This window comes from Zalophus californianus, chromosome 13 (genome assembly GCF_009762305.2).
Source record: "Zalophus californianus isolate mZalCal1 chromosome 13, mZalCal1.pri.v2, whole genome shotgun sequence".
Taxonomy (NCBI): domain Eukaryota; kingdom Metazoa; phylum Chordata; class Mammalia; order Carnivora; family Otariidae; genus Zalophus; species Zalophus californianus.
In genome coordinates this window covers 49,134,509-49,161,097 of record NC_045607.1, presented here as the reverse complement: position 1 = coordinate 49,161,097, position 26,589 = coordinate 49,134,509, and the positions used below count along the sequence as shown (strand labels likewise).

Genomic DNA, 26,589 nt, shown 5'->3' with positions numbered 1-26,589 from the left:
ACAAAATTTATGACATTTTGATTCTATTGGAAACTTGCCCAGAAATTTGATACTAAGAATTATTAGTTTGCTCAGATGTGATAATATTTTAATTCTGCCTTTTAAAAATCCTTATCTTTTAGAGATTCACACTGAAATGTCTATGAATGAAATAATATGACATCTTGGATTTCATTTAAAAATATAATGGGGAAGGGTCGATGGTGCTACAGTTGACACAAACTGGCCTTCAGTTAATAACTGCTGAAGCTGAGTGATGGAAAAATGGCGGCCTCATTATACTATTCTGCATATTTGTGTATATTTTAAATTCTCCATTAAAAATATTACCAAAAAAATGGGTGCCTGGGTGGCTCAGTTGGTTAAGCATCTGCCTGCCTTTGGCTCAGGAATATGATCTCAGGGTCCTGGGATCGAGCCCCACATCAGGCTCCCTGCTCAGCATGGAGCCTGCTTCTCCCTCTCCCTCTGTTCCTTCCCCTGGCTTGTTCTCTCTCACTCTCCCAAATAAATAAATAAAATCTTACAAAAATACATTACAAAAGCTGGAAAAAGGCAATGCTAAAGAGAATTTGGTATTTAGCCCATATGAGATCTAGTGTTTTGAAAACAATGAAATGCTGTATGAAAACAGCAATATTAAAGATAATATTTTTAAAAAGACCACGACTTTAGTTATTTTACATCCTTTTGCATATTTCCTTCCAGAATTTGTCTGTGTTTCAGATCATTATGCAGAGAAGGGCCTACGAACGGAAAGAGAGAAAACAGGAAGATTAACCCAAAGTCTCCAACCTCAGTCAAGTTGGGTGGTGAGAAGCTGAGGAGTAGCAGCAGGAGAAGGGACAGACTCACAGACCTTTTAAGAGCAAACCTGACAAGGCATTATAACCTACTGAAATGAGATTGAAGGGGAAAAAAATAATTTTCATAGTGCCAATCATTACCTAAAATTAGATATCTCAGTAGAAGGTAAGCTCTGTGCCTGTCTTATTCATTGTTTTATTTCTAGGGGCCAACAATACATGAGAAGCACTCAGTAACTGTTTGTTGAAAAAATATATTCAGTAATAGCTGATATTTCTAACTTGGGTTAATAAATAGATGCAGTACATATAAATTTAATTAGGAGACACAGGTGTTTGGGGATAATAGGTGGAAATGACTAAATATACTCAGCTGTTAAATAACAGACATCTGAAAAATGAACTAAACTTTCACTGAATGAGAAATCCACTGTGATAGACAATCAATATGGCAGCTTCATGATGTCATCAAAAATCCAGTATTTTCTTGTAGTTTGTGCTCCTTTATCCTTAGGATATGCTTTTCACAATATGGCTGCTAGAATACAAGCCATCACATCCAATTTCCAGGCAAGAAGTAGAAGAAGGGAAAAGGACAAAATGGTACATGCCAGCTGAGTCAGCTCCTTTTCAAGATCTTTTCCTGTAACTCCCACCTAATAACTTCTATGTAAATCTCATTAGCCAGACTTGGTCATATGATCATATCTATCTCCAAGGAAGGTTGGGGGAAATGTTCTGACCATTACTACCACCCCAACAAAATCAAAATTTTGTTAGTAAGATTAAAAGTAGGATAGATATGGAATAAACAACAAGCAGCATCTGAAATATATATAAGTTCAGAAAACGCCTCAAGTATCTGTTGGTCAGATGTTTCAAATTGGTAGCTTTCTGAGAACAGCTGGGAGGCAGAAGAAGAAAATATAAAATGTACATTGGTAAGAGATGACTGTGCACAGAAAGATTTATAGCAGAAAAGGAGACTGGCCGTGGCAAACTTCAGGGTGGTAGAGGAAGCTCAGGTGGCAAAGGGAACTCCGAGAATGTTTAGGAAGATCAGGGTGGGTATAACAGGGCCAAGGAACAGAACAGAAAAGCAAGTCAAAGGTGCCAGAAAGATCAAACCCAATACTTACCAGACAGTTTCTACAGAAGAATCTGGAAGACATTAGTGACCTTTCCAGGGGTACTTCTAAGAGGTTACAAAAGCACAAGCCAGACCGCAATGGGTTGGAGAATGGGAGCTTTTGAGATATCTGCCAATGAAGGGAAGGAAATGAAGGGCCTACAGTCTGAAGAGCATCGAGGTTAATCAGAAAGTTGGAGGCAGGTGAGCACAGGTGTGAGGCTGGCTGTTTGGTAGGAGGGAAGTTCTCCATAAGTACACTTGTAGCGAGATTAAGGGCAGCAATACAGGACACAGAGGCAGATACTGAAGATACTGGAAAGCAGGTGGCAGTAGGATTCAGGTTTCATCTGTAAGAATACTAGTAGCTTGTCCAAGGAAAGGCTTCATTGATAAAAAATGAAGAACTGAGCACAAATGTAATAAGGTTTTGAATGCTCTTTCCATTTTTTATTATTAAACAATAGTAAGACCTTTGATTTGCCAGATACTTAAATGAGTCATTTTCTGTTTAGCCTAATGATATTTTCCCCCCTGAAATACAGCAAGCCATGATTATGCTGGTTTTTAATTTCCTGGAGATAATCCAGGATGACCAGGCACAAAGTCTATCAGATTTATCCACCAATTAATCTAACATACACTGAGACTTCAACAATATCCTCACTGAGATATGACATCAGGTATTTCAGGTGGGATTCTGCTGGGGATATGAAATGTGAGGTTCATTCATTCAACAGAAGGGCACAGATTTAAATGCAGGGCCAAGAGCTGACACCAACCATACGCCTGATGAGCATAAACAACCCATTAGGAACCACTTGGTGGTATCAAGTGGAGGATAGTTTGGGACAGGAAGCGAGGGACATGTGAGGGGTTATAAACTGTTTGAATTGGAAGTGATAATGGTCTGCCCATTAGGGGCCTGTCTGTTAGGGCCCTTCCCCCCCCCCCCCCCCCCCCCAGCAATGAGAGCTCCATGGTCTTGGGCAAGTTTTGAAACTTGGCTTCAAGTTCTCCTCTGCAAAATCGAAGTTCTTAAAGGAAATTTCTCAAGTCTCTTTCTGCTTTAAAATTCCTATGATGGGAGCACCTGGGTGGCTCAGTTGGTTAAACATCTGCCTTTGGCTCAGGTCATGATCTCAGGGTCCTGGGATCGAGCCCCGCATCAGGCTCCCTGCTCCGCGGGGAGTCTGCTTCTCCCTCTCCCTCTGCCTGCCACTCTGCCCACTTGTGCCCTCTATCTCCCTGTCAAATAAATAAATAAAATTTTTAAAAGAAATAAAATAAAATTCCTACGATGTTTTTAAATCATGAAATAAATCCTGTCTTAAAGACAGTTGTTCATGGTTTCTAAATTTGGCCTTAAACCTTTCAGAGGGCATGTTAAGCCAGAGTGCGTTTTCTAAAGAAAGGAGAGACAAAAGAACTATTAATATGACGGGGATAAAGAGATGGGAAGCACAGGACACACCACCTCCTTCCTTCAAACCTTTGTTTTTGGGAATAAACTGTGAGACTCAATGGTTTTCTTATACAAAACAAGGAAGAATGTGCGTGACTTATCTTTACAAGGGGGAAGGGACTTGTTGGAAGTCTGAAAGCTGCTGGACAATGAAAGCAGGCTTGGTAAGCAAGCGTAAAAGCATGACTTGGGTCCAAGATCATCAGATAACCCAGCACTTTGAAACAACCCATCACAAGATCAGCAAGAAGTGTGATGTTAACCTTTAATTAAAAGATCCCTGGAAAATAATAAGGGAGGGGAGGAAGCTTGAAAACACAGTGAGTACTTTTTAACACTGAAAATGTGTCAGGTCACCTTGATTAGAATTTGTCAGATACTAAGCATTTTAAACTAGGGTGGACTTTCAGCAAGACTATGCTTGGATTCCTAAAATAATCTAAGGTTAGGCCATTGGAGATGTCACTGGAAGTGACTTTTTTTTTAATTTATTTTTTTAAGATTTATTTTTAAACTTTTTTTTTAAGATTTTATTTATTTATTTGTCAGAAAGAGAGAGAACATAAGCAAGGAGAGTGGCAAGCTGAGGGAGAAGCAGGCTCCCCCATGAGCAAGGAGCCCCACACGGGACTCGATCCCAGGACCCTGAGATCATGACCTGAGCCAAAGGCAGATGCTTAACCAACTGAGCCACCCAGGCATCCCAAGATTTATTTATTTATTTGAGAGAGAGAGAGAGAGAGAGAGAGAGAGAGAGAGAGAGAGAGAGAGAACGCATGTGCACACGCAAGCCTGAGCTGGGGGAGAGGCAGAGGAAGAGGGAGAGAATCTTAAGTAGACTCCTCACTGATCACAAAGCCCAAGGCAGGGCTCAACCTTACCACCCTGAGATCATGCCTGGAGCCAAAATCAAAAGTCAGATGCTTATCCGACTGAGACCCAAGAGCCCCTGGAGATGACATTTTAGAAACACATGCAGGAATTAAACAACAACTATGACCATAGATTATAAATCACTAACTTCCTAGACTGTGGCTTTGCATCTCCCATTTTTATGAGAACATTTACCAACACCAGGTCTTCACGGAACACAATTCATCAGTTACCAAACAAAAAAGGTTAAGTCTTTGTCTAGGACATAATTAATATTTTTGCTTCAACTGATAACTGAGTGGCAGTTTGCATCGAAAATCTCATTATCATTAAAATCGACATTGTATAGTTCCAGCTTAACTGGTCTAGTCTTTTGAATCCAAGGGTCTGCTGTTGGACCATGGTTCCTCAACTACGCGCCCCCACCCCACCCCCCGGTCAGGACCAGGAAGGTAAGAAATAGTCAGATATGGCTATGTTCCAAGAAAAAAAGAGTTTACCTTCCCTCTTTTTTTAAATTAAGGTAAAACTGGCATACCATATTCTATCAGTTTCAGGTGTGTAACATAGTAAATCAACATTTGTATACGTTGTAAAATGATCACCATAGTAAGTCTAGTTACCATCTGTCATCATACAAATTTATCACAACGTTATTGACTATATATATTGTCCATGCTGTACATTATAGCCCCATGACTTTTTTATAACTGGAAGCTTGCACTTCTTGATCTCCTTTATACATGTCACCCTCCCACTGCCATAGCTCCTCCCCTCTTGCAACCACCAAATTTTTCTCTGTATCCATAAGTCTGTGCTTTCTTTTGTTTTGCCTGTTTTGTTTTTTAGATTCTACATATAAGTGAAATCATTTGGTATTTGTCTTCCTCTGATTTATTTCACTTAGCATAATACTCTCTAGGTCCACCCATTTTATCACAAATGACGTTTCATTCTTTTTTATGGCTGAATGGTATTCCATTGTAGATATCTATACCACATTCATTCGTCCATCAATGGACATGTAAGTTGTTTCCATATCTTGACTATTATAATTAATGCTGCAATGACCATATGGGTACATGTATCTTTTCAAATTAGTGTTTTCCTTTTCTTCATATAAATACCCATGAGTGGTGGAATTACTGGATCATATGGTAATTCTAGTTTTGATTTCCGAGGAACCTCCATACTGTTTTCCATAGTGGCTGCACCATTTTGCATTCCCACCAACAATGCACAAGGTTTCCCATTTTCCCCACCTCCTCACCAACACTTGTTATTTCTTGTCTCTTTAATAATAGCCATTCTGACAGGTGTAAGGTGATATCTCATTGCAGGTTTGATTTGCATTTCCCTGTTGATTAGTGAGTTGAGCATCTTTTTTGTGCCTGTTGACCATCTGTGGACCTTCTTTGTAAAAATCTCTATTTATAGATCCTTTGCCCATTTTTGATTGGATTTTTTAATTGAGTTGTAGGAGTTCTTACTATATTTTTGATAAAACTTTTATCAGATATATGATTTCTAAATATTTTCTTCCAATCAGTAGGATGCTTTTTCATTTTGTTGATGGCTTCCTTGACTGTACAGAAGCTTTAGTTTGATGTAGTTTCAATAGTTTATTTTGCTTTTGTTTCTCTTACCTTTGGAGTCAGATCCAAAAAACATGGTTAAGACTGCTGTTAAGGAGCTTGATGTATATATTTTCTTCTAGGAGTTTTATGGTTTCAGGTCTCACATTCAAGTCCACCAGTCCATTTGGAGTTAATTTTTGTATATGGTTTAAGGCAGTGATCCAGGTTCATTCTTCTGCATGCAGTTGTCCAGTTTTCCCACCACCATTTTTTTGAAGAGAATGTCCTTTCCCTCTTGTACATTCTTGCCTCCTTTGTCATAAACTGTTTGATTATATATCTGTGGGTTTATTTCTGAGCTCTCTATTTTGTTCCATTACCATGTGTCTGTTTTTATGCCAATACCATACTGTTGGATTATTATAACTGTGTAGTATAGTTTGAGAACAGGGAGCATGATACCTCCAGTTTTATTCTTTCTCAAGTTTTGGATATTTTGTGATTCCATTTAAGTTTTAAAATTATTTGTTCTAGTTCTGTGAAAAATGCCATTTGAATTTGGATAGGGATTGCACTGAATCTATAGATTGCTTTTGGTATTATGGACATTTTAACAATATTAATTCTTCCAGCATATAAACATGGAATATCCTTCTACTTATTTTTTATCTTCAATTTCTTTATTTTTAAGATTTTATTTATTTATTTGACACACACAGAAAGAGAGAGAGAGAGAGAACAAACAGGGGGAATGACAAGCAGAGGTAGAGGGAGAAGCAGGCTCCTGCTGAGCAAGGAGCCCAATGAAGGGCTCGATCCCAGGACCCTGGGATCATGACCTGGGTTGAAGGCAGCCACTTAACCGACTGAGCCACCCAGACACCCCTCTTCTTCAATTTCTTTAATCAGTATCTTGTAGTTTTCAGAGTACAGGTCTTTCATCTCCTAGGTTAAATTTATTCCTAGGTATTTTTTTTAGTGCAATTGTAAATGAATTGTGTTCTTAATTTCTCTAATAGTTTATTAATGTAGTAAAATGCAGATTTCTGTTCATTAATTTTGTATCCTGCAAATTTACCAAATTCATTTATTAGTTCCAAAAGTTTTTTTGGTGTTGTTAGAGTTTTCCATATATATCATCTACAAATAGTGATGGTTTTACTTCTTCCTTTCCAATTTAGATGCCTCATTTCTTTTTCTTGCCTAATTGCTGTGGCTAGAACTTCCAATACCATGGTGAATAAAAGCAGAAAGAGCAGGCATCCTTGTCTTGTTCCTGAACTTAGTGGAAAAGCTTTTGGCTTTTCACCACTGAGTATGGTATTGACTATGGGTTGGTCATATATGGTCTTTATTACGTTGAAGTACATTTCCTCTATACCTTTATTGAGAGTTTTTTTTCACAGACGGATGTTGGAAATTTATCAAATGCTTTTTCTGTATTTATTGAGACAATCACATGATTTTATCTCTCATTATGTTAATGTGATGTATCACATTGATTGATTTGCAGATGTTTAATCATTCCTGCATCCCTGGAATATATCCCATGTGATCATGGTGTCTCAACCTTTTAATATATGACTGAATTCAGTTTGCATTAATAACTGTTGAGGGGCGCCTGGGTGGCTCAGTCGTTGGGCGTCTGCCTTCGGCTCAGGTCATGATTCCGGGGTCCTGGGATCGAGCCCTGCGTCGGGCTCCCTGTTCCGCGGGAAGCCTGCTTCTCCCTCTCCCACTCCCCTTGCTTATGTTCCTGCTCTCGCTATGTTTCTGTCAAATAAATAAATAAAATCTTAAAAAAAAAAAATAACTGTTGAGGATTTTTGCATCTTTGTTCATCAGGTATACTGGCCTTTAATTTTCTTCCTCTGTAGTGTCTTTGTCTGGTTTTGGTATTATGATAATGCTGGCCTTCTAAAACAAGAAGTCTTCCTCTTCTATTTTTTGGAAGAGTTTGAGAAGGATAGGTACTAAATCTTCTTTGAATGTTTGATAGAATTAGCAGTGAAGCCATCTGGTCCAGGACTTTTGTTTGTTGGTAAGTTTTTGATTACTGATTCATCAATCTCCTTACTAGCAATTGGTCTATTAAGATTTCTTTTTCTTCATAACCCAGTTTTGGAAGATTATAAGTTTCTAGGAATTTATCCATTTTTTCTAAGTTGTCCAATTTGTTGGTGTATAATTGTTCATAGTAGTCTCATGATCCTCTTTTTCTGTGATATCCCGTTTTAACTTCTTTCATTTTTTATTTTATTTGACCCTCCCCCTTTCTGGGGGGATGGTGGTGGTGAATCTTGCTGAAGGTTTGTTCATTTTGTCCAAGAACCAGCTCTTAGTTTCATTGATCTTTTCTGTTGTCTTTTTTAGTCTCTATTTCATTTATTTCTGCTCTGGTCTTTATTATTTCCTTCCTTCTACTAATTTTTGACATCATTTGCTCTGCTTTTTCTAGCTCCTTCAGGCATAAAGTTAAATTGTTTGTTATTTCTCTTGTTTCTTGAGGCAGGCCTGTATTACTGTAAACTTCTCTCTTAGAACCACTTCTGCCACATCCCACAGATTTTTTTAAAATTTATTTATTATTGGGGGGGGCAGAGGGACAGAGAGAATCCTGAAGCAGACTCCCCACTGAGCACGGAGCCTGACACAGGGCTTGATCCCATGACCCTGAGACCATGACCCCAGCCAAAACTGAAAGTCGGGCACTTAACCGACTGAGGCACCCATGCACCCCCACCCCCGATTTTCATATATATTTCTGTTTTCATTTGCCTTTGGGTATGTGTTTGTTTCTCCTTTCATTTCTTTTATGACCCAGTAGCTGTTCAGTAACAGGTTGTTTAATTTCAATGTATTTGTGGTTTCTCTTTTTTCTTCCTGTAATTGATTTGATCTCAATCTCCTTGAATTTATTGAGACTTGTTTTGTGGCCTAACATATGATCTATTCTGGAGAATGTTCCATGCACACTTGAGAAGAATGTGTATTCTGCTGCTTTTAGACAGAATGTTCTGTATACATCTAGTAAGTCCATATAGTCTAATGTGTTGTTTAAGGCTGGTGTTTCCATATTGATTTTCTATTTGGATGATATATCCATTGATATGTAAGTGGGGTATTAAAGTCTCATACCATTATTGTATTCCTGTCATTTTCTCCTTTTAGTTATGTTAACATTTGCTTTATGTATTTTGATGCTCCAAAGCTGGGTACATATATAAATACTGTATCTTCTTGTTGGAATAACCCCTTCATTACTATGTAGTTCCCCTCTTTGTTTTCTATTACAGTCTTTGTTTTAAAGTGTATTTTACCTGATATGAGTATAGCTATAAGAGCTTTCTTTTCATTTCAAACTACATGGAAGATCTTTTCCCATTCTTTCACTTTCAGTCTGTTATGTGTCCTTATTGTTGAAGTCAAACTCTAGTTCTAGGCAGTATATAGATTTCTTTTTCTTTAAATCTATACAGCCACTCAGTGGCTTTTCATTGGAGCATTTAGTCCATTTAATTTTAAAGTAATTATTGATAGGTATGTACTTATTGCCATTTTGGTTAACTGTCTTTTATAGAGTTGTTTTTGTACTACCTGTTTCTTCTCTTTCTCTTTCCTTGTGATTTCATGATTTTCTTTAGGGATATGTTTAGATTCCTTATTTTCTTTTATGTATTTAGTTTAAGTGTTTGCTTTGTGGTTACCGTGATGTTCTCGTATGTCATCCTATGCATGTAAGTATCTATTTTAAGTTGATAACAACTTAAATTTGAACACATTCCCAAAACTCTACATTTTTACTCCCCCAACCGTGTTTTTGTTTTTGTTTTTTTTTAGATTTTTTTATTTATTTGACAGAGAGAGAGACAGCGAGAGAGGGAACACAAGCAGGGGGAGTGGGAGAGGGAGAAGCAGGCTTCCTGCCGAGCAGGGAGCCCGATGCGGGGTTTGATCCCAGGACCCTGAGATCATGACCTGAGCCGAAGGCAGTCGCTTAACCAACTGAGCCACCCAGGCAGCCCCCCATGTTTTGTTTTTTGAGGTCACATATTACATCTTTTTATGCATCCGTTATCTAACTATTATAGTTTTAGTTAATTTTACTACTTTCATACTAGCTTTGTAAGTGATTAGTCCACGACCTTTACTACATATTTACCTTTTCAAATGAGACTTTTTACATTCATATGTTTTCTTGTTATTAGTTTCTTTTCAGCTTGAAGAAGTCCCTTTAACATTTCTTGTAAAAGCCAACTTAGTAGTGATAAACTCATTTAGCTCCTCTGGAACACTCTCTCTCTCTTTCAATTCTGAAAAATAACCTAAGTAGGGTACTCTTGGTTGGAGGTTTTTTCCATTCCATTCATCACTTTGAATATATTACACCACTCCCTTCTGGCCTGCAAAGTTTCTGCTGAGAAATCTGCTGAGAGCCTCCTGGAGTTTCCCTTGCATGTAACAATTTGTTTTAATCTTGGTGCTTTTAAGATTCCCTTTTTATCTTTAACTTTTGACAGTTTGATTATAATGTCTTGATGTGGTTCTCTTTTGGTTCATCTTACTTGGAACTCCCTGGAATTCCTGAACCTGAATATCTCTTCCTTTCCCTAGGTCAGGAAAGTTTTCAATCATTATTTCCTCAAGTAAGTTTTCTGCCCTGTTCTCTCTCTTGTCTCTTTCTGGGACCTCTATAAAGCAAATGTTATTCCACTTGATGTCCCATAGGTCTCTTAAGTTATCATCATTTTTTTAAAAACCTTTTTCCAGGACACCTGGGTGGCTCAGTCGGTTAAGCGTCTGCCTTGGGTTCAGTTCATAATCCCAGGGTCCTGGGATCCAGTCCCACATCGGGCTCCTTATCTCCCACTGCCTGCTGTGCTCTCTCTGACAAATAAATAAATAAAATCTTAAACAATAAAAAAAATAAAAAATATTTTTCCTTTTTGTTGCTCTGAGAAGTTAATTTCATTGTTTTGTCTCCCAGCTCGCTGATCGTGGATAGTCCAATTCAGTTACTGTATTCTTCAGCTCTTTGACTTTGGTTTGTTACTTTTTTGGAGGGCGGGGTGGGGAGAGAGAGAGAATCTTAAGCATGGAGTATGCAGCCAAGGGCTCTCAATCTCATGACCCTGAGATCGTGACCTGAGCTGAAACTGAGTCAGATGCCACCATCTGAGCCACCCAGGTGCCCCTGTTTGCTACTTTCTCATATACTTTCTCTTTTTATCTAAGTTTTCACTGGGTTCATCCATTCTTCTGAGTTCAGTGGGCATCTCTGTGACCCTTACTTTGAATTCTTTATCAGATACATGACTTATCTCTGTATCATTAAGGTCTTTTTCTGAGGTTTATTTTATTCTTTGATTTGGAACATATTTCTCTTTCCTCATTTTGCTGGATGCTCTGTGTTTCTTTCTGTTATTGGGCTGAACAGCTACCTCTCTCAGTCTTGAAGGTGTGGCCTTGTGTAGGTGATAAACCTTCTCAATGAACATTGCCCTAGCTCTTGGTTGTCTCTCAAACCTTTGTGATTTTCCAAACTGCCTGATTTATTCTTGATGTGTCCCCATTGTTGAGGGTGTGCAAGATCTATCACTGTTCCAAGGAGAGGAATCTCATTTAGCACCTAGTTTCAGGCTGACTGGGAGACAGAACCCTCAGGGAGGAGCTTTTAAAATATGCAAATATGTGGGCTGCAATTTTAAACCCTCCTGGCTTCCAGACCAGAATATCTGGAGGTGTCCCATAGGTGACAGCTGCAAAAACCAGGGCTCTAGACAAATGTATGAGCTCCTTTCTGGGAGGCCATGTTGAGCTGTAGTGAGGCCAAGGGGGTTTAAAAGAACAGTGTCTCCCTGCTTACATTCCCTGGAAGCACCTAGATGTATGGAAAACCTGAAGCCTCCCTCTTAGGCTGAAGCTCCATTCTAAGTCAAGAGGCCTTTCTCATAGGAAGACTGGGGTTGTGTTTAAGTCTGCTGTCTGTGCAGTGCCCGGGGGGTTGTTGTAGTCTGCCAAGAACTGTCTGATTATTACATTCTTGTGGAGCTCAGGACTATCCGCCCCCTTGGTCACCAGAGCCAGGTGATCAAGGGGCATCCCCTGTGTGGATTGCATGTGCTCACTGGTTTTATGTAGGCAGCTGGAGGTGGGGCACACTCACCAGCTTCAGAAAGGCAGCAGCAAAAGGTCTTGACTGTAAATATCTGTAGACCAGGAATATAGTGGGAGAGTGCCCCTGGCTTTGGGCTACAAGTGGAAGAATACCATAACCACTCATGCTTGCCTGCCCCAGCCAGGGAGTGGGGGAGTACTACAACTGCGCTGTCTAGCTTCAGCAAGGCAGCAGGATAGAGCTGCAATTGCTCACCCCCACCTGTCTTAGCAAGGCAGTGGGAAGGGTGCCAAAACAGAGCTCACTTACCTGTGCTAGCAGGGTAGTTTGAGAGTGCGAAAATAGTGTCCCCTACTGCCTCCATTACCAGGGAGAGTTTTGACTGTCCCCTGCCCCTCGAGCAGATACTTTTAGATTAGCAACTGAGTCTCCTTCCTATTTAGGCACTTTTCACACTGCTCTTTTTTGCTGCACCTCAGAGTGAGTAAGACCACATGCCAGCCCTTTCAAAGAGGAATCTCAGTTTCCTCCAGCACTTTGGGTCTCTTGGATGTCAGCCCCGTTGGTTTCCTAAGCCAGACATTTTGGGCACTTTTCTTTCCAGTATAGATCCCAAGGGTCGGGCACCTGATGTGGGGAGCACCAACCCCTTGCTCCTCCAGGAGAAGCACTGAGTCTCACTTTTTGGTGAGACTGAGTCTTTGCCTCTCCTACCTGTCTTGATGTGGTTATTTTATCTCTTTTTCTAGAGAAGCACTTCATCTAGTTTTCAGATCTTTTTCAGAGGGAAATGGTCCGTCCATATGTAGCTGTAGATTTGCTGTGTCCATGGGAAGTAGCGAGTTCAGGATCTTCCTACGCCACTATCTTGTAGAACTCTGAACCTACCTTCCTTCTTCAGGTCCTTCATGAGTACAACCCTTAGATGATGCAATAAAGTAAACGGGACCTCTCACAGTAACACTGGCCATGTCTTGTCCCAAGTGTGAAGTATATGATACAATCTAATAAGATGGTACACTTGGGATAGACTCCAAGGAAGCACAGCTTTTCAGTACTTTCTGCAATTCTGTTTCTTAGAAAATGTAGGGATGCAGAGGAAGCATGAGCTGATCATCATTTTGGAAATCCCAGCCAGGTCCTCTTGCTCCCCATTATTCATAGCCAAGTATCCAAGTATTGTGGCTACATCTTATTTCTTACTCCACCCCTTTCAATGAACTGTGGCACCATTACCTAGTTAATCTTCCCAACTAGATTTTTTTCTGGAACAGGTTTTATCAGTGCCACAGTGGTTTTCACTTGATGTGATTTCTCTCTCAATAAGGTTTAACTGATGATATGGGACAAAAAAGCATGGGGCTTGGCATTAGTGAAAACTGGCTTCAAATTCTAACTCGGCCACATCTACATCTATAGGAGAACAAAAGCTATGACACACACTACATGGATTAAAAAGGGGTATCAAGGGGCGCCTGGGTGGCTCAGTTGGTTAAGCGTCTGACTCTTGATATTGGCTTGGGTCATGATCTCAGGGTCCTGGGATCGAGTCCGTGTCAGGCTCTGTGCTCAGCATGGAGTCTGCTTGTCCCTCTCCCTTTGCTCCTCTATTTGTTCTCTCTCTCTCTCTGTGATATAAATAAATAAATAAAATCTTAAAAAAAAAAGAGGGTATTGAGTGACAATGTCCAGCACACTCCCCGCAAGAATAGAGTTCGATAAGGCTTCCTTCATTCCTGATAAACCAGTTTGATAAATTCGTGGCAGGATTCACTTATAAGATCTCTCTTCATTCTCAGTAAGGACAACACAGAATAAGCTACGTTTGCCATCAGTTCCTTTTTTTTTTTCAAATTGTTTCCTCTGATCAAAAACGACTTGTCCTGCCTACTCCACCCCTCATCCCCTCTTATTCATGCTTTTCTTTCTTCCAAGCTCAGCCTAAATTCTACTTTTGTACCATCTGTACTATCCAACACAGTGTTTATATACAGGAGTATCTACCACATAAATATTTTCGAATGTTACTAAACATCACTAAGGTAATCAAAAAAATACCTTTAAAAATTTAAACTTGTTTAGAAGGAAATGTTTGTAGGTACTCAAAGTGATATAGCAGTTTATCATATGTAAATAAATAAATAAAGAGCCACAAAATAAAGCAGATGTCAAGAACTTAAAAAAAAAAAAAAAAAGTACCATAATTCTAAACACTGAGGTCCCAAACCAGGGCACCTTACTTTCCTTACTTACTTTATTTATTTAAAATAACATCTTTCATGCTCACTGATTGGAAGAACCACTATCATTACAACATCCATACTAACCAAAGCAATCTGCAGAGTCAATGCAAACTGTATCACAATACCAACAGCATTTTTCACAGAACTAGAACAAATAACACTAAAATTTGTATGGAACTATAAAAGACCCCAAATAGCCAAAATAATCTTGAAAACAATGAAAAAAGTGTAGGTGTCACAATCCTAACTTTCAAGATATACTACAAAGCTGTAGTATTCAGAACAGTATGGTACTAACACAGAAATAGATAGATGGAACAGAAATAGATCAATGGAACAGAATAGAGTCCAGAAATAAACCCAAACATTTTTATGGTCAATTAATCTATGACAAAGGAGACAAGAATATACAATGGGAAAAAGTCTCTTCAACAAATGGTGTTGGGAAAACTGGACAGCTACAGACAAAAAACCCCCCAAAAAACAAAGAAAAAGAAACTAAAGAAACTGGACCATTTCCTTACATCATACACAAAAATAAACTCAAAATAAATTAAGGACCTAAATCCGAGAACTGAAACCCTAAAGTTCCTAGAAGAAAACATAGGCAGTAATTTCTTTGACATTCGCTGTAGAAACAATTTTCTAGATATGTCTCTTCTGGCAAAGGAAACAAAAGCAAAATTAAACTATTGGGACTAAACCAAAATAAAAAGCTTTTGCACAGGAAAGTAAACTATCAACAAAACAAAAAGGCAACCTACTGAATGGGAAAAGATATTTGCAAATGATATATCTGATAAGGGGTTAATATCTAACATATGTAAAGAACTTATATAACTCAACACCAAAAAGAATCAAATAATCCAATTAAAAAATGAATACAGGACCTGAACAGACATTTCTCCAAAGAGGATATCCAGATGGCAAGCAGACTAACATCAGGGAAATGAAAATTAAAACCATGATGCAATATTGCCTCATACCTGTCAGAATGGCTAAAATCAAAAACACAAGAAACAAGTGTTGATGAGGACATGGAGAAAAAGGAACCCTCATGTACTGTTGGTGGGAATGCAAATTGGCACAGCCACTGTGCAAAACAGTATGGTGGTACCTCAAATGTACCCCTATGTTTATTGCAGCATTATTTACTATAGCCAAGATATGGAGCAGCCCAAATGTCCATCCACAGATGAGTGATTGTAGAAGATGTGATATAAACCACATCTTCTACCACAATGGAATACTACACAGTCCTAAAACAAGAATGACATCTTGCCATTTGCAACAACATGGATGGATCCAGAGGATATAATGCTAAGCGAAATAAGTCAGAGAAAGACAAATATCATATGATTTCACTCATATGTGGAACTTAAGAAACAAACAAAGAGAAAAAGAGAAACATAAAAAAGCAGACTCATAAATACAGAACAAACTGGTGGTTTTCAGAGGGGAGATGGACGGGGGATGGGTGAAACAGGTGAAGAGGATTAAGAGTACACTTATCATAAGTGCTAATGTACAGAATTGTTGATCGTTATATTGTACACTTGAAACTAACATAACACTATATGTTATTTATACTTGAACCAAAAAATGGTTAAATAAATATGTAACATCACATCACATCACATCTGAGGATCCCATACATTTTCTCTCATGACCAAGAAAGGCAAGAAAATTTTCTTTTCTCTGTGTCACCAATTCTGAGTATTTCTCCTTATCCCAGCGCCCCCACTGGATTCAAAGGCAAAGTTTGTTGTCCCCAAATACGTCAGTAAATACTTTTCCATTTTCTCCTAACAGAAGGCTCTTCGACGTTATCTGGGAACATCTCACTGTGCAGTCACCTTTTGTGACCTAAAGTAGCCTCTTAGGGGTGATTTTTCTTTGTGGACCTTGACACTGCCTTGGAAGTTTACAGTCTACAAATTGTTACGTACTGATAACAATTTCTCAAACTTGATTAAATAATTACCTAGACACCAAAAGAAAACCACTCTCTGACCTACGCCATTTGCATTATCTTGCCCCCGATTCACAGAAAGTGCAGCCTACATTTTGAAGAACTTACAGACAGTATAACATGAAATTACAAAATATAGTTAGAAGATTCAAAAAAAAAAAGAAGTGATCTTCAAACTATAGGACACCATTTGTTATTTGGTGGCACCTTCTGGGAAAGCCTGATATTGCAGCTCAGCTCTGTTAAACATAAATTACTTGCAAAAGCAAGTGAGAAAATTCTGGGAGCAGGAAAACAGCGCTGATGATGTAATAATGTGAAATCCAGAGCCATGAGTCGGTCGTCCTTGCAGCAAGCCTGTGTGAGAGGTCAGAGATTCTTGGACACTTCAAAGCTCCTCCCTCACTTCAGGCTATGGGTGTCTACCCAGCTCTAAGGACAACCTGTCACTTCCCGAAGGCTGTTGGTAAAAGCCCAAATCAATAGGTAGGTCAAACAAACATGACTCATAAATGGAACAAGACTATGACATCAAAGGCTTTCACAGTGTGAGGCCAATTTCATGAAAGCCCAACTCTGCAAATGTAATATGAATTCATGGGAAAATCAGATTTGCTTCATTCCAAATTCCTGTTGAGTGAACTCTCTACCAAGTGGGATCAAATTCTGGATCTACCAGCTGGCAACTTTAGGCAAGTCTCTTAACCTTTGAGCCTCAGTTTCCCCATCTATAAAATGGGGATAATAGTACCTATTTCATAAAGTTGAGAGTTAAGTGAGTTAAAACAAGTCAAGTGCTTAGACTGGTGACTGCACATAGAAAGCACTGTTTAACTACATGTTTAACTACAACCATACGGTCTCCCTGTGGTATGGTAAGGCTGGCCATGCAAAGATCATGTTGAATCACATCTTTGATTTTGTGTCTAAAGATGACAGATGAGACAATTAGGTAAAGATCATGGGCCCTAGAGTAAGAAACAGTAGTGCAATGAATAGGTGATGCAGCTCTCTTAAAGGAAGCTCATGGAATTTATTGAGAGATTCAATTCAATACAAGTAAGTAAAAATATGGACTTTTGGCAATTATTGGTGGTAACCAACTGTGCAATGATAGAACCTCCTGTCTGTCCATGGCCCTCAGCTACCGAAAGGCTTCTAGGGAATTCTTTAATTTAAAAACTAAGAAACAGGGCCCTGGGTGGCTCAGTCGTTAAGTGTCTGCCTTCGGCTCAGGTCATGATCCCAGGTTTCTGGGATCAAGTCCCACATCAGGCTCCCTGCTCAGTGGGGAGTCTGCTTCTCCCTCTCCCACTCCCCCTGCTTGTGGTTCCCTCTCTCGCTGTCTCTCTCTCTCTCTCTGTTGAAAAATAAAATCTTTAAAAAAAAAAAAAAAAACAACTAAGAAACAATTGAGGCTGAGTATGGTACCCAAACAAGAAAGAGCGGAAGCCCCCTAACTCTGTCTTAAAGTAAAAATCTCCCTTTTAAAAACTGCTCCAAATCCTGTTTTGGACTAAGTTAGTCAAGTGGCTTAATAAATGAACAGTCGATTGGCTGGACCATCCCCTCCCTTCTACCCATCACATCTTACACAGAAAACAAATGCAAAAGCATTTGAAAACAAGGCCAGCTTAATTTTAATGAATGTTCCACAATGAGCTGAATCTACCCGAGGAAGAAATGCAACCCTTCAGGTATGTTTACCTCCGTTATAAAATGCAGAGAACAGGAGTCCAGAATGAAGCACCTCCCCACCCCACCGCCACCCCCCAGCCAGGCAGGGCAGCCCTTTAATGAATGGCCTCTCCAGCTGCTCGCTCACCATACTTACAGATTTTACAGCTCTTGCATTTGCTGGAATTACAAGTCATTAAAAAAGCCACTTTGAAAACACAATAAAGACCTTCTTCTCTGACTGCCACAACCTTCCATCACATAAAAACCTAAGGCCAGTGCTTCAACACCGGGACGTTTACTGCCAACTCCAGACAGTTTAAGCAGGGCAAGGAACAGGGTGGGGTGGGAGGAAATGAGGCACAACAAAAGAAGGGAAGTTTCTTTTTCCTTCTTTTTTTCTTTTTCAAAGAACTTCGGCTAAGGTGGTTTGCAGTCTTTATCCTGCAGCTGAACCACCACCCGCCCTTGGTAAAATGCTACCATCTGATGAGATTTCAACTTTTTCCCTCAGGAAGATTTTATCCAAGAAAACACTGGTTAACCAAAGTATGGAAAGACAGGATTACAATCTCATTCCTCACACTGCAGGTTGAAGTCTGTAACATTTTATCAAATGCAATCTGCCCATTTTCAAGGAAAGACAACTAAAACTTTTAACGACAGCGCTTTTAAATTACAATTAAATCTCTATAAAGCAAAGCAAAAAGCAAAGACAATGATAAGGTAATTGCTACCATAGCCAAATCTGATTATAAATAGTTATTCCAATTTTATTTTACTCTTTTTCCCCTCATTCTCTGTTATGAAGACCAAACTCCCTCATATCACAAAACAAGATCAACTCCACAGACTTCTCTTCAGAAGCTGAATTATATGAAAAACAAAACCTAGGAAATTACAGGAAGGGCAATAGGTATTTTGGGTTCTTTTTAATTGTCAATTAAAGTTTAAACAAGTTAATACAAACTCCAATTATAAACTTTTACTTGACTCTGATACAGATTCTCACCCTTCCAGCTGCACTAGTAAGGTCACTTTCCATAAATGACCATCATGACCACAAAATGATAATTTCCTAAACCAAGAACAGCTTTACTCTAACGGGAATTACCTAGGTCCTTGAAGGTAAAATATTCTTCATGCTAACATTTACAGACATAGCAAAAACATGCTCTTATGATTTCTGTATTTGCTAAATGCTCACCCACTATAAACCAGTCCTTCCGCCTCCCTATCCACCCGCCTTGTAACTCTTGAATTCTGTAGGGGGGGAAAAAATCACTGATGTACTTTCATGTGATAATATTGAATTTCTTTAGAAAAAACACTTCAGGGATTGCAAGATGTATTTAAAAATGATTCTGTGTAACATTAATAATAACCCAAAGGTAACTCATTTCTTAGAATGTCTTCTTTTAAGAGGAACAGCAATAAAAAAAACAACCAAGTGCCTCCCAAATGCAGTGCTAGCTATGTTCTTGTCCTTTATCTATTTTAACTTAAAAGCTAAAAGATCCTGGGAAACTTTGGCTTAATTTCTGATTTAAAACTTAGACTCTTCATCCTGTATTTTTCCAGTTACCATGCAACAAATGCATATCAATATCAAGGCCATATACCTCAAGACAAAATTCAGAGCAATAGGACATAGATGCCAAGTACTTTGTCCCCGTAAAAACATATAGCCCACACCCCTGAAAAAGGACATTAGAATTCTACGGTATTTTTGAAGAGCAAAAAATCTCTTCTAAAGCTATAGGTCATAAAGATTTCCAGAAGCCACATCATACATAATCATAGTTAACTAATATTTTTTGGTTAATGTGCTATGTACTTTCCCCAGACTGACCATTTTTACAATAATCCTACATAGTAAACACTATTATGATCTCCATCTTACAAAAGAATTAACTAAGAAATACAGAAGGTTAAAAACGTTTGCCCAAGATCACTGGAAAAGCTGGGCTTCCAAACATAGCCTAACATCACAATACAAACTCCTTAATTACTCGACTACTTGACTACCTACCTGCCTGCCTAAGCACTTAACAAATAAACAATCCCTCAAAAAACATGTAGGCATGGATGTACTTCTACTTTTCTATGCAAAGTATATAAAAATCTTAACCCAAAAGAACCATTTGATTCAGCAATCTGAGCTTCCTAATCCATCATAATAACACTGATTTTATTCTTATATAAAACTTGAATCTACCTTAATTATGGAACAGCTTCTTTAAAAAGTTCTTCCTTTTAATTATAACTAACGTGTACTGAGGTAAGATGTGCACTTCACAGGCTTACCAGGTCAATAATCTTTTCTCCCTAGCCCTTCCTAATTCTTCACACTCTTCCAATTTCTTTTTTTGTCTCTTTCTTCTGTTTCAAAGTCCATGATCTCTGCCCATTGTGTCTAAAATTACCCCACTACCCCATCTGCCATAAATGAACACGAGTCTGGCTCATATTCAAATAACAAAGCTGGAAAGGACGTTAGCGAGATCAGGTCATCTTATCACACTTACTCAGATGCAGACACACTCACCACCAGGACACTGTGAACAGTGCCCCCTGAAACTGGGCCTGTCCCAAGCTAACAAATCCATTACTGGCCAAGGGAGGATTTGGGCTTCTCGCTGCTCTCCATTACAGTGGCCTCTCACTCCTTCTGTCTTGCCCACAGGAGGGACACCAAGTGGGAAGAAAGCCAAACAAAGGTGATTTCTACTATTGGATAAAAGGAATTTCAGCCCCCTTTTATCTCCTTCGCTCACAGAAAGGTGTTCTGGGCCCTGGCTTACCTGGAACCACTTTGTCAATTCTCTTTGTCTCCACCACTTACACACAGAGAATTAAACCAACAACAGCAACAATAAAAGCACTACCACCAGAAAAATGATAAAGGAAGTACATTTGTTGGGTTTTATACCCAAATAATGCCTAAAAGTCTTTAGAGGCTTTCTCGTAATGATGTGCAGAACCCATTTTAAAAAGTAACAATCACCGGATGTGTGGCTCTGATATGTCATGAATTGTTTTTGAAAACTTGCTACCTATTGTAAGGAATTACAATTCTAATTCTTCACTCCAAAAGATTTTTTAAGATATTGCTTTGGATAAATATACTAAGTTGAACATGAAGTTTATGAAAAGCCCTATCTTATAAATCATTCATAAAAGGGAGGGAGCAAGAGACAAAAACAAGAATATACAGAGTTATCTAAAAAGAATGTTATTTGTGATAATTTCATGTAAAAAGAGCTTTGCTTTACGAATGTCATTTGATCTCATAAATTAGCAAACATTCAAGAACGATGCCTTTCAGAATCTGATCACGACCTACTATAAGGAATACACACATCCTATGAAATAAAATTTTTACAAACCATTACCTACCCATACTAATTATAACATATTCTGATTTTTTTTAATACTGCTGATGACATGCTAAATTGGTTTCATGGCTCACCAGTGAATCACAAGCCACAATTTGAAAACCTCTGCTCTACAAGAATCACAACATGTCAGAATACGTAAAGACAAAGTTGCTAAACCCACAATCTTGATAGACTAATCACACCCCAAGAGGCTCAATGAACATTTTAGGGTGATTTGAAATAAAAGTCAAACATACAGAAAAAATTTCCAAATAACATCTGCATTAAGAACAAGTTTTGTATTAAGAAGAGCTAAGTAAAAAGCACAGGAGGAAAAATAGATGCTTGAGATACACTGGAGCAAACCCATTAGTTCTCACCTTCATTCAATAAACTATCACTCTAAAACATTGCCAAACACTAGGACAAATTACGCCAATATCTTGTATTTTATATGCTACTCTACTCCCAATCTGGTTTTCTATTAAAATTTCAAGATCGGGGGGCGCCTGGGTGACTCAGTTGGTAGGGCATCTGCCTTTGGCTCAGGTCATGATCTCCAGGTCCTGGTATCGAGCCCACGTAGGGCTCCCTGCTGGGGGAGGAGCCTGCTTCTCCCTCTGCCCCTCCCCCCACGAGTGGCTCTAAATAAATAAATAAATAATCAATCTTGTATTAAAAATTCAAGATTAGGGATGCCTGGGTGGCTCAGTCAGTTAGGTGACTGACTTTCGGTTTCGGCTCAGGTTGTATCTCAAGGTTGTAGGATGCAGCCTCACGCTGGGCTCCGCACTGAGCATGGAGTCGGCTTCAGATTCTCACTCCCTCCGCCTCTGCTTCCCCACCCTCTGCCTGCTCACACTCTCACGAAAATAAGTAAAAATAAAATCTTAAAAAAAATTTTCAAGATTAGCTATAGAGGGTAGTAGGGAAGGAAGTAATCCCTCAACAATTGGGGATCAGTGCTGACACCATGTCCCAGCCCTGGCTTCCCTTCTACTGAGTGCAATTTCAGAAGAGATTCTGCTGCACAGTCCCCCCACCTCTGCCAGCATTTGAATTAGGAACGTGTGTATGAGACGGAAAGAGAAATATTCTCAAACTGCCAGCCAGTTTTAGCCAGACATCTGCCTTGATCATTGTTTAGAAATACTGACAAGCCAAAGTAAGGAGATTATTTGGTCTGATCGTAACTAATAAGCAACTGAAGGTGGCAAAAGTTTGTAACAAAGCAAACGTGAGTTCATAGTAAGTAATGTTCATTCTCCAGAAATGGAATGGAATACCTTTCAAATGACTAACAGTTCTGTCACTAGAAGTGTTAAGATTTCTTACACTGGTGGGAAATTAGAATAGATAACGTGAAAATCCCTTTCATCTCTGAGAAATCTGTAATTATTGGTTTAAATCTCCAACATCAGATAACATTTCTGAGGGACGTTAGAGGGTCAGATGGTCTTTTAGGCATCCACAAAAGATAATCCTACCCATCAGCAAAAACATAATGAAGATCACACTCCCTGCCCCCTCCCAAATCAATGGCTAGCCAAGGAAAACAAAATCAAACGTTTCATTTTCAAAATACCACCACCTGATTTCACAAGCACACATATAACTCAAAAATCTACTGAATTATTCATTTTAAATAGATATTCAGTACATTGTGACATCAATTAAAAAAAAAACTGCTTAAAAAAAAAACACATTACCAGCTTTCCATCTTTGTAAACAAATTATTTCCTTGCACCAACCAAAACGATCAACATTAGAGCCGCACCCCAATATTTCTAACTTTCTCCTTCAAATTTATTTTCTCATATATTCAAGTTCTATTGCCTTCTTCTCATTTTCCTAAATCAGCAATCACCGAAAAGCATAGTAAACTAAGCTCTAATGCGCATCTCAATTCTGCTGCTGCTATTCAAATGGCCCATTATTCTATTACGGAATGTATCTTTCCTTTAAGAATTTAAGTCGCTGCCCAAGTGTGTGCAGATTCTTTAATGATCTTATTTCCTTCCTTCCATGAGTTAAGGAAATTCACTTCTAGGCACTTCCATGCTACCACTTCATGGCTCAGCTGTCATTTTCTTCCCTGGCTCCTTATCCTGCAGCCACGCGAAAGAGACTCTGAAGACTAACAAGGGAGAGGAGGGAAACCCACAAGGCTACTCACGTCAGATTTGGAGGACATGTTCTCCTCTGCGTCGGAATCGTTGGGATCCACGATATCATCAAACGGCGGTAAAGTTGACTTCTTCTTCTCGGAGGTCTCGCTTTCAATTTTGACCTTTCCCATCTTGACGTGAGACTTATCTTTCGCCTGTTTTTTGTCGGCAGAACACGTGAGGATCAGTGGGGGCGCGCTGGAGAAACTCTTAAATAAAGCCTCTGAGCTACTCTTCTTCCTTTTTTTGGCTGAGAGTTCTTCGGAATCTGAAGCGGGGGGCCTTTTACTAGGAGCCTTCTTGTCTTGCTGCCCACTGGTGACGGTGAGTAAGTTACTGTCTGGCTTGGGCTCTTTTGACATGGGTTTCGGTTCCTTGAAGGCCATCTTCGGAACGATCTTCTCTTCTTTCAGTGGTTTGTTTTCTTTGGGTTTCTTAGAGGATTCTTTGGAAGATTTGTTGTGATCCCTGGAAGGTTCTTTGAAGGCACTTTTATGTTCTCTGGAGTCTTTAGAAGGTTTTTCCTTGTGCTCCTTCATTAATTTGTGAGGCTTTGAAAAACTGGTGCTGCTGCTGCAGCTGCTGCTACAGCTGCTGCTGCTGCTGCTGCAGCTGCTGCTGCTGCTGCTGCTGCTGCTGCTACTGCTGCTGCTGCTGCTGCTGCTGCTGCTGCAGCTGCTGCTGCTGGTGTGGATGCTCCTGTTAGGGTCCTGCAGAAACGGGACAAGAAGATGTGACTCAGAGCTGCGGAGCGACCAGGAGGCGCAAGCCCGCTTCCCGGCATGCTCCACCTCGACGAGAAGGATCTCTCTTTGACCGCTCGCAGATGCACTGCAAGACACAGCCAGAGCCTCAGCCTAACAGGTGGGCACGGGCTGGGTGAGGGCCACGATGGTCCAGAAGTTCAGGGGGGCCCAGCCGTCTGCCCCAGCACGACGAGCGTGGTGCTCTAACCGTCTCAGTTCAACAGGTGTTCACTGAGGGCCTGTCCTCAGATACACAGAAGGGTAACACACGGCCCCGACTCTCAGTAATGAGGACGTAGCCGGGAGCTGTGGGGGTTCCAAGAGCCACCGATAATGTGCTAGGACAACAAAAACAAGGGGGGGGGGGCGTTAATTCTGTGGGGGGCCTGGGACAAGAATAATTCAGAAGTGTATGGAGAATTCAAACCTGAGCTAGATACTCGAGGATCAACAGGGAATTACTATGAAGAGAAGAATGAGAAAGTACTTGGAGACCAGGGACTAGAGTGAAGCACAACAAGGAGGGATCAAAGCACAGATTATGCTTGGGGCGCAGCATTCAGCTACAGCAAAGATTGAGAAGGAGACAGAAAAACAGCCAAGGGTCACAGAGTTGGCTAATATTAATCCACAGGCCGGATGACATTATATTTTAAATGGCTTTTTAATATAAAGAATCACAAGACTCAAGAAAAGAAAATAATTCTCAATTTGAAATAAAAGGCAATTATTTTTTGCTATCCAAATTTCAACAGCTAAGGAATAGGTCTCCCATCTACTAGCAAAGGAAAAAAATTAACAGAACAAAGATTTTTACCTAATAGTTATTAAATGGACTGAAAAGTCTTTAGTAATTACTGTTGTGCAATGATGAGGAAAGAGTTCATCACTGCCTATTCCATTCTAAATGTGTTACCTACTTTTTCACTCATATAAGTACCTCAGAATATATAGCCTACACAGAACCTTTCTATTTAGGAGCAAAATTTAAATCCAGACTTAACATATTTGTGAACCTCTACCATTAATAGTAAGAATAAGAAACAGAAGTAGATCCTTGACATGCAAAAATCCATACCAATACTATGAAAGAAAAGTTCTTTCTTGCTTACTTCCACCTCCTAATGGAACCAATGACAAATAAATGTCCAAATTTTCAACCAGAAATTACATCTCCACGGTTTGCTTATTATGCTGTACCTCTAACTCACCCACTTAAAATCAGTGCTATGTAAGCCAATCTTGTATCCCTTCAATATCTAGCACGATACAGAAAAGATACTGGGCAGGGGCTATGCTTTTCCCTAAAATGAACAATACTTTTAGGATCTATGCTCCCCCCGCCAAAAAAGCATATATATGAATAAGCATCAGAAAGTAATACTCAATGTGAAGCTAACAACCAACAAAACTAAAAGGCAACCTACAGAATGGGAGAAGATACTTGCAAATGACATATCTGATAAAGGATTAGTATACAAAATATATAAAGAACTTATAAAACTCAACAAAAAAAAATAATCCAGTTAAAAAATGGGCAGAAAACATGAATAAGCAGACATACAGATGGCCAACAGACACATGAAAGGATGCTCAACATCACTCATCATCAAGGAAATACAAATCAAAACTACTATGAGGTATCACCTCACATCTGTCAGAATGGCTAAAATCAAAAACACAAGAAATGATAAGTGTTAGCAAGGATATGGAGTAAAAGGAACTCTCTTGCTTTGTTGGTGGGAATGCAAACTGATGCAGCCACTGTGGAAAACAGTATGGAGGTTCCTGAGGAAGTTAAAAATAAAACTACTCTACGATCCAGCAATTACACTACTAGGTATTTACCCGAAGGATACAAAAATACTAATTTGAAGGGATACATGCACCTTGATGTTTACAGCAGCATTATTGATAATAGTCAAATTACAGAAAAAGCCCAAATGTCCATCGACTGATGAATGGATAAAGATGTGGTTTGTGTGTGTATATATATATATATACACACACACACAATTGAATATTATTCAGTTATGAAAGAGAATGAAACCTTGTCATTTGCACCAAATGGATGGGACTACAGAGTATTATGCTAACCGAAATAAGTCAGTCAGAGAAAGACAGATACTATATGATTTCACCTGAGATCAAGAGTTGGATGCTTAACCAACTGAGCCACCCAGGCACCCCTATAAATGGAATTTAAGAAACAAATGAACATGGGCGGGGGGTGGGGGGGGAGGAGAGGAAAACCAAGCAACAAGACTCTTAACTACAGAGAACAAACAGATGGTTGCGGGGGGGGGGGGGGGGGGGGGGATAGGTGATGGGGATTAAGGAGGGCACTTGTTGTGATGAGCACCACTTGTTGTATGCAAGTGAGGAATCACTCAATTCTACACCTGAAACTAATATTACATTGTATGTTAACTAAC

At 39.4% G+C, this 26,589-nt stretch overlaps 1 protein-coding gene across 4 annotated transcripts in view; it reads right to left on the bottom strand.

Annotated features, from left to right (window-relative positions):
- The window catches only part of MLLT3 (MLLT3 super elongation complex subunit), a 286,189-nt gene that overhangs the window by 54,065 nt on the left and 205,535 nt on the right, over nt 1-26,589 (bottom strand). For all 4 annotated transcript variants that reach the window (XM_027616701.2, XM_027616703.1, XM_027616704.1 and 1 more), the window contains exon 5: nt 23,417-24,118. In XM_027616701.2, the coding sequence (XP_027472502.1) occupies nt 23,417-24,118 (702 nt within the window). The remainder of the gene's footprint in view (nt 1-23,416; nt 24,119-26,589) is intronic.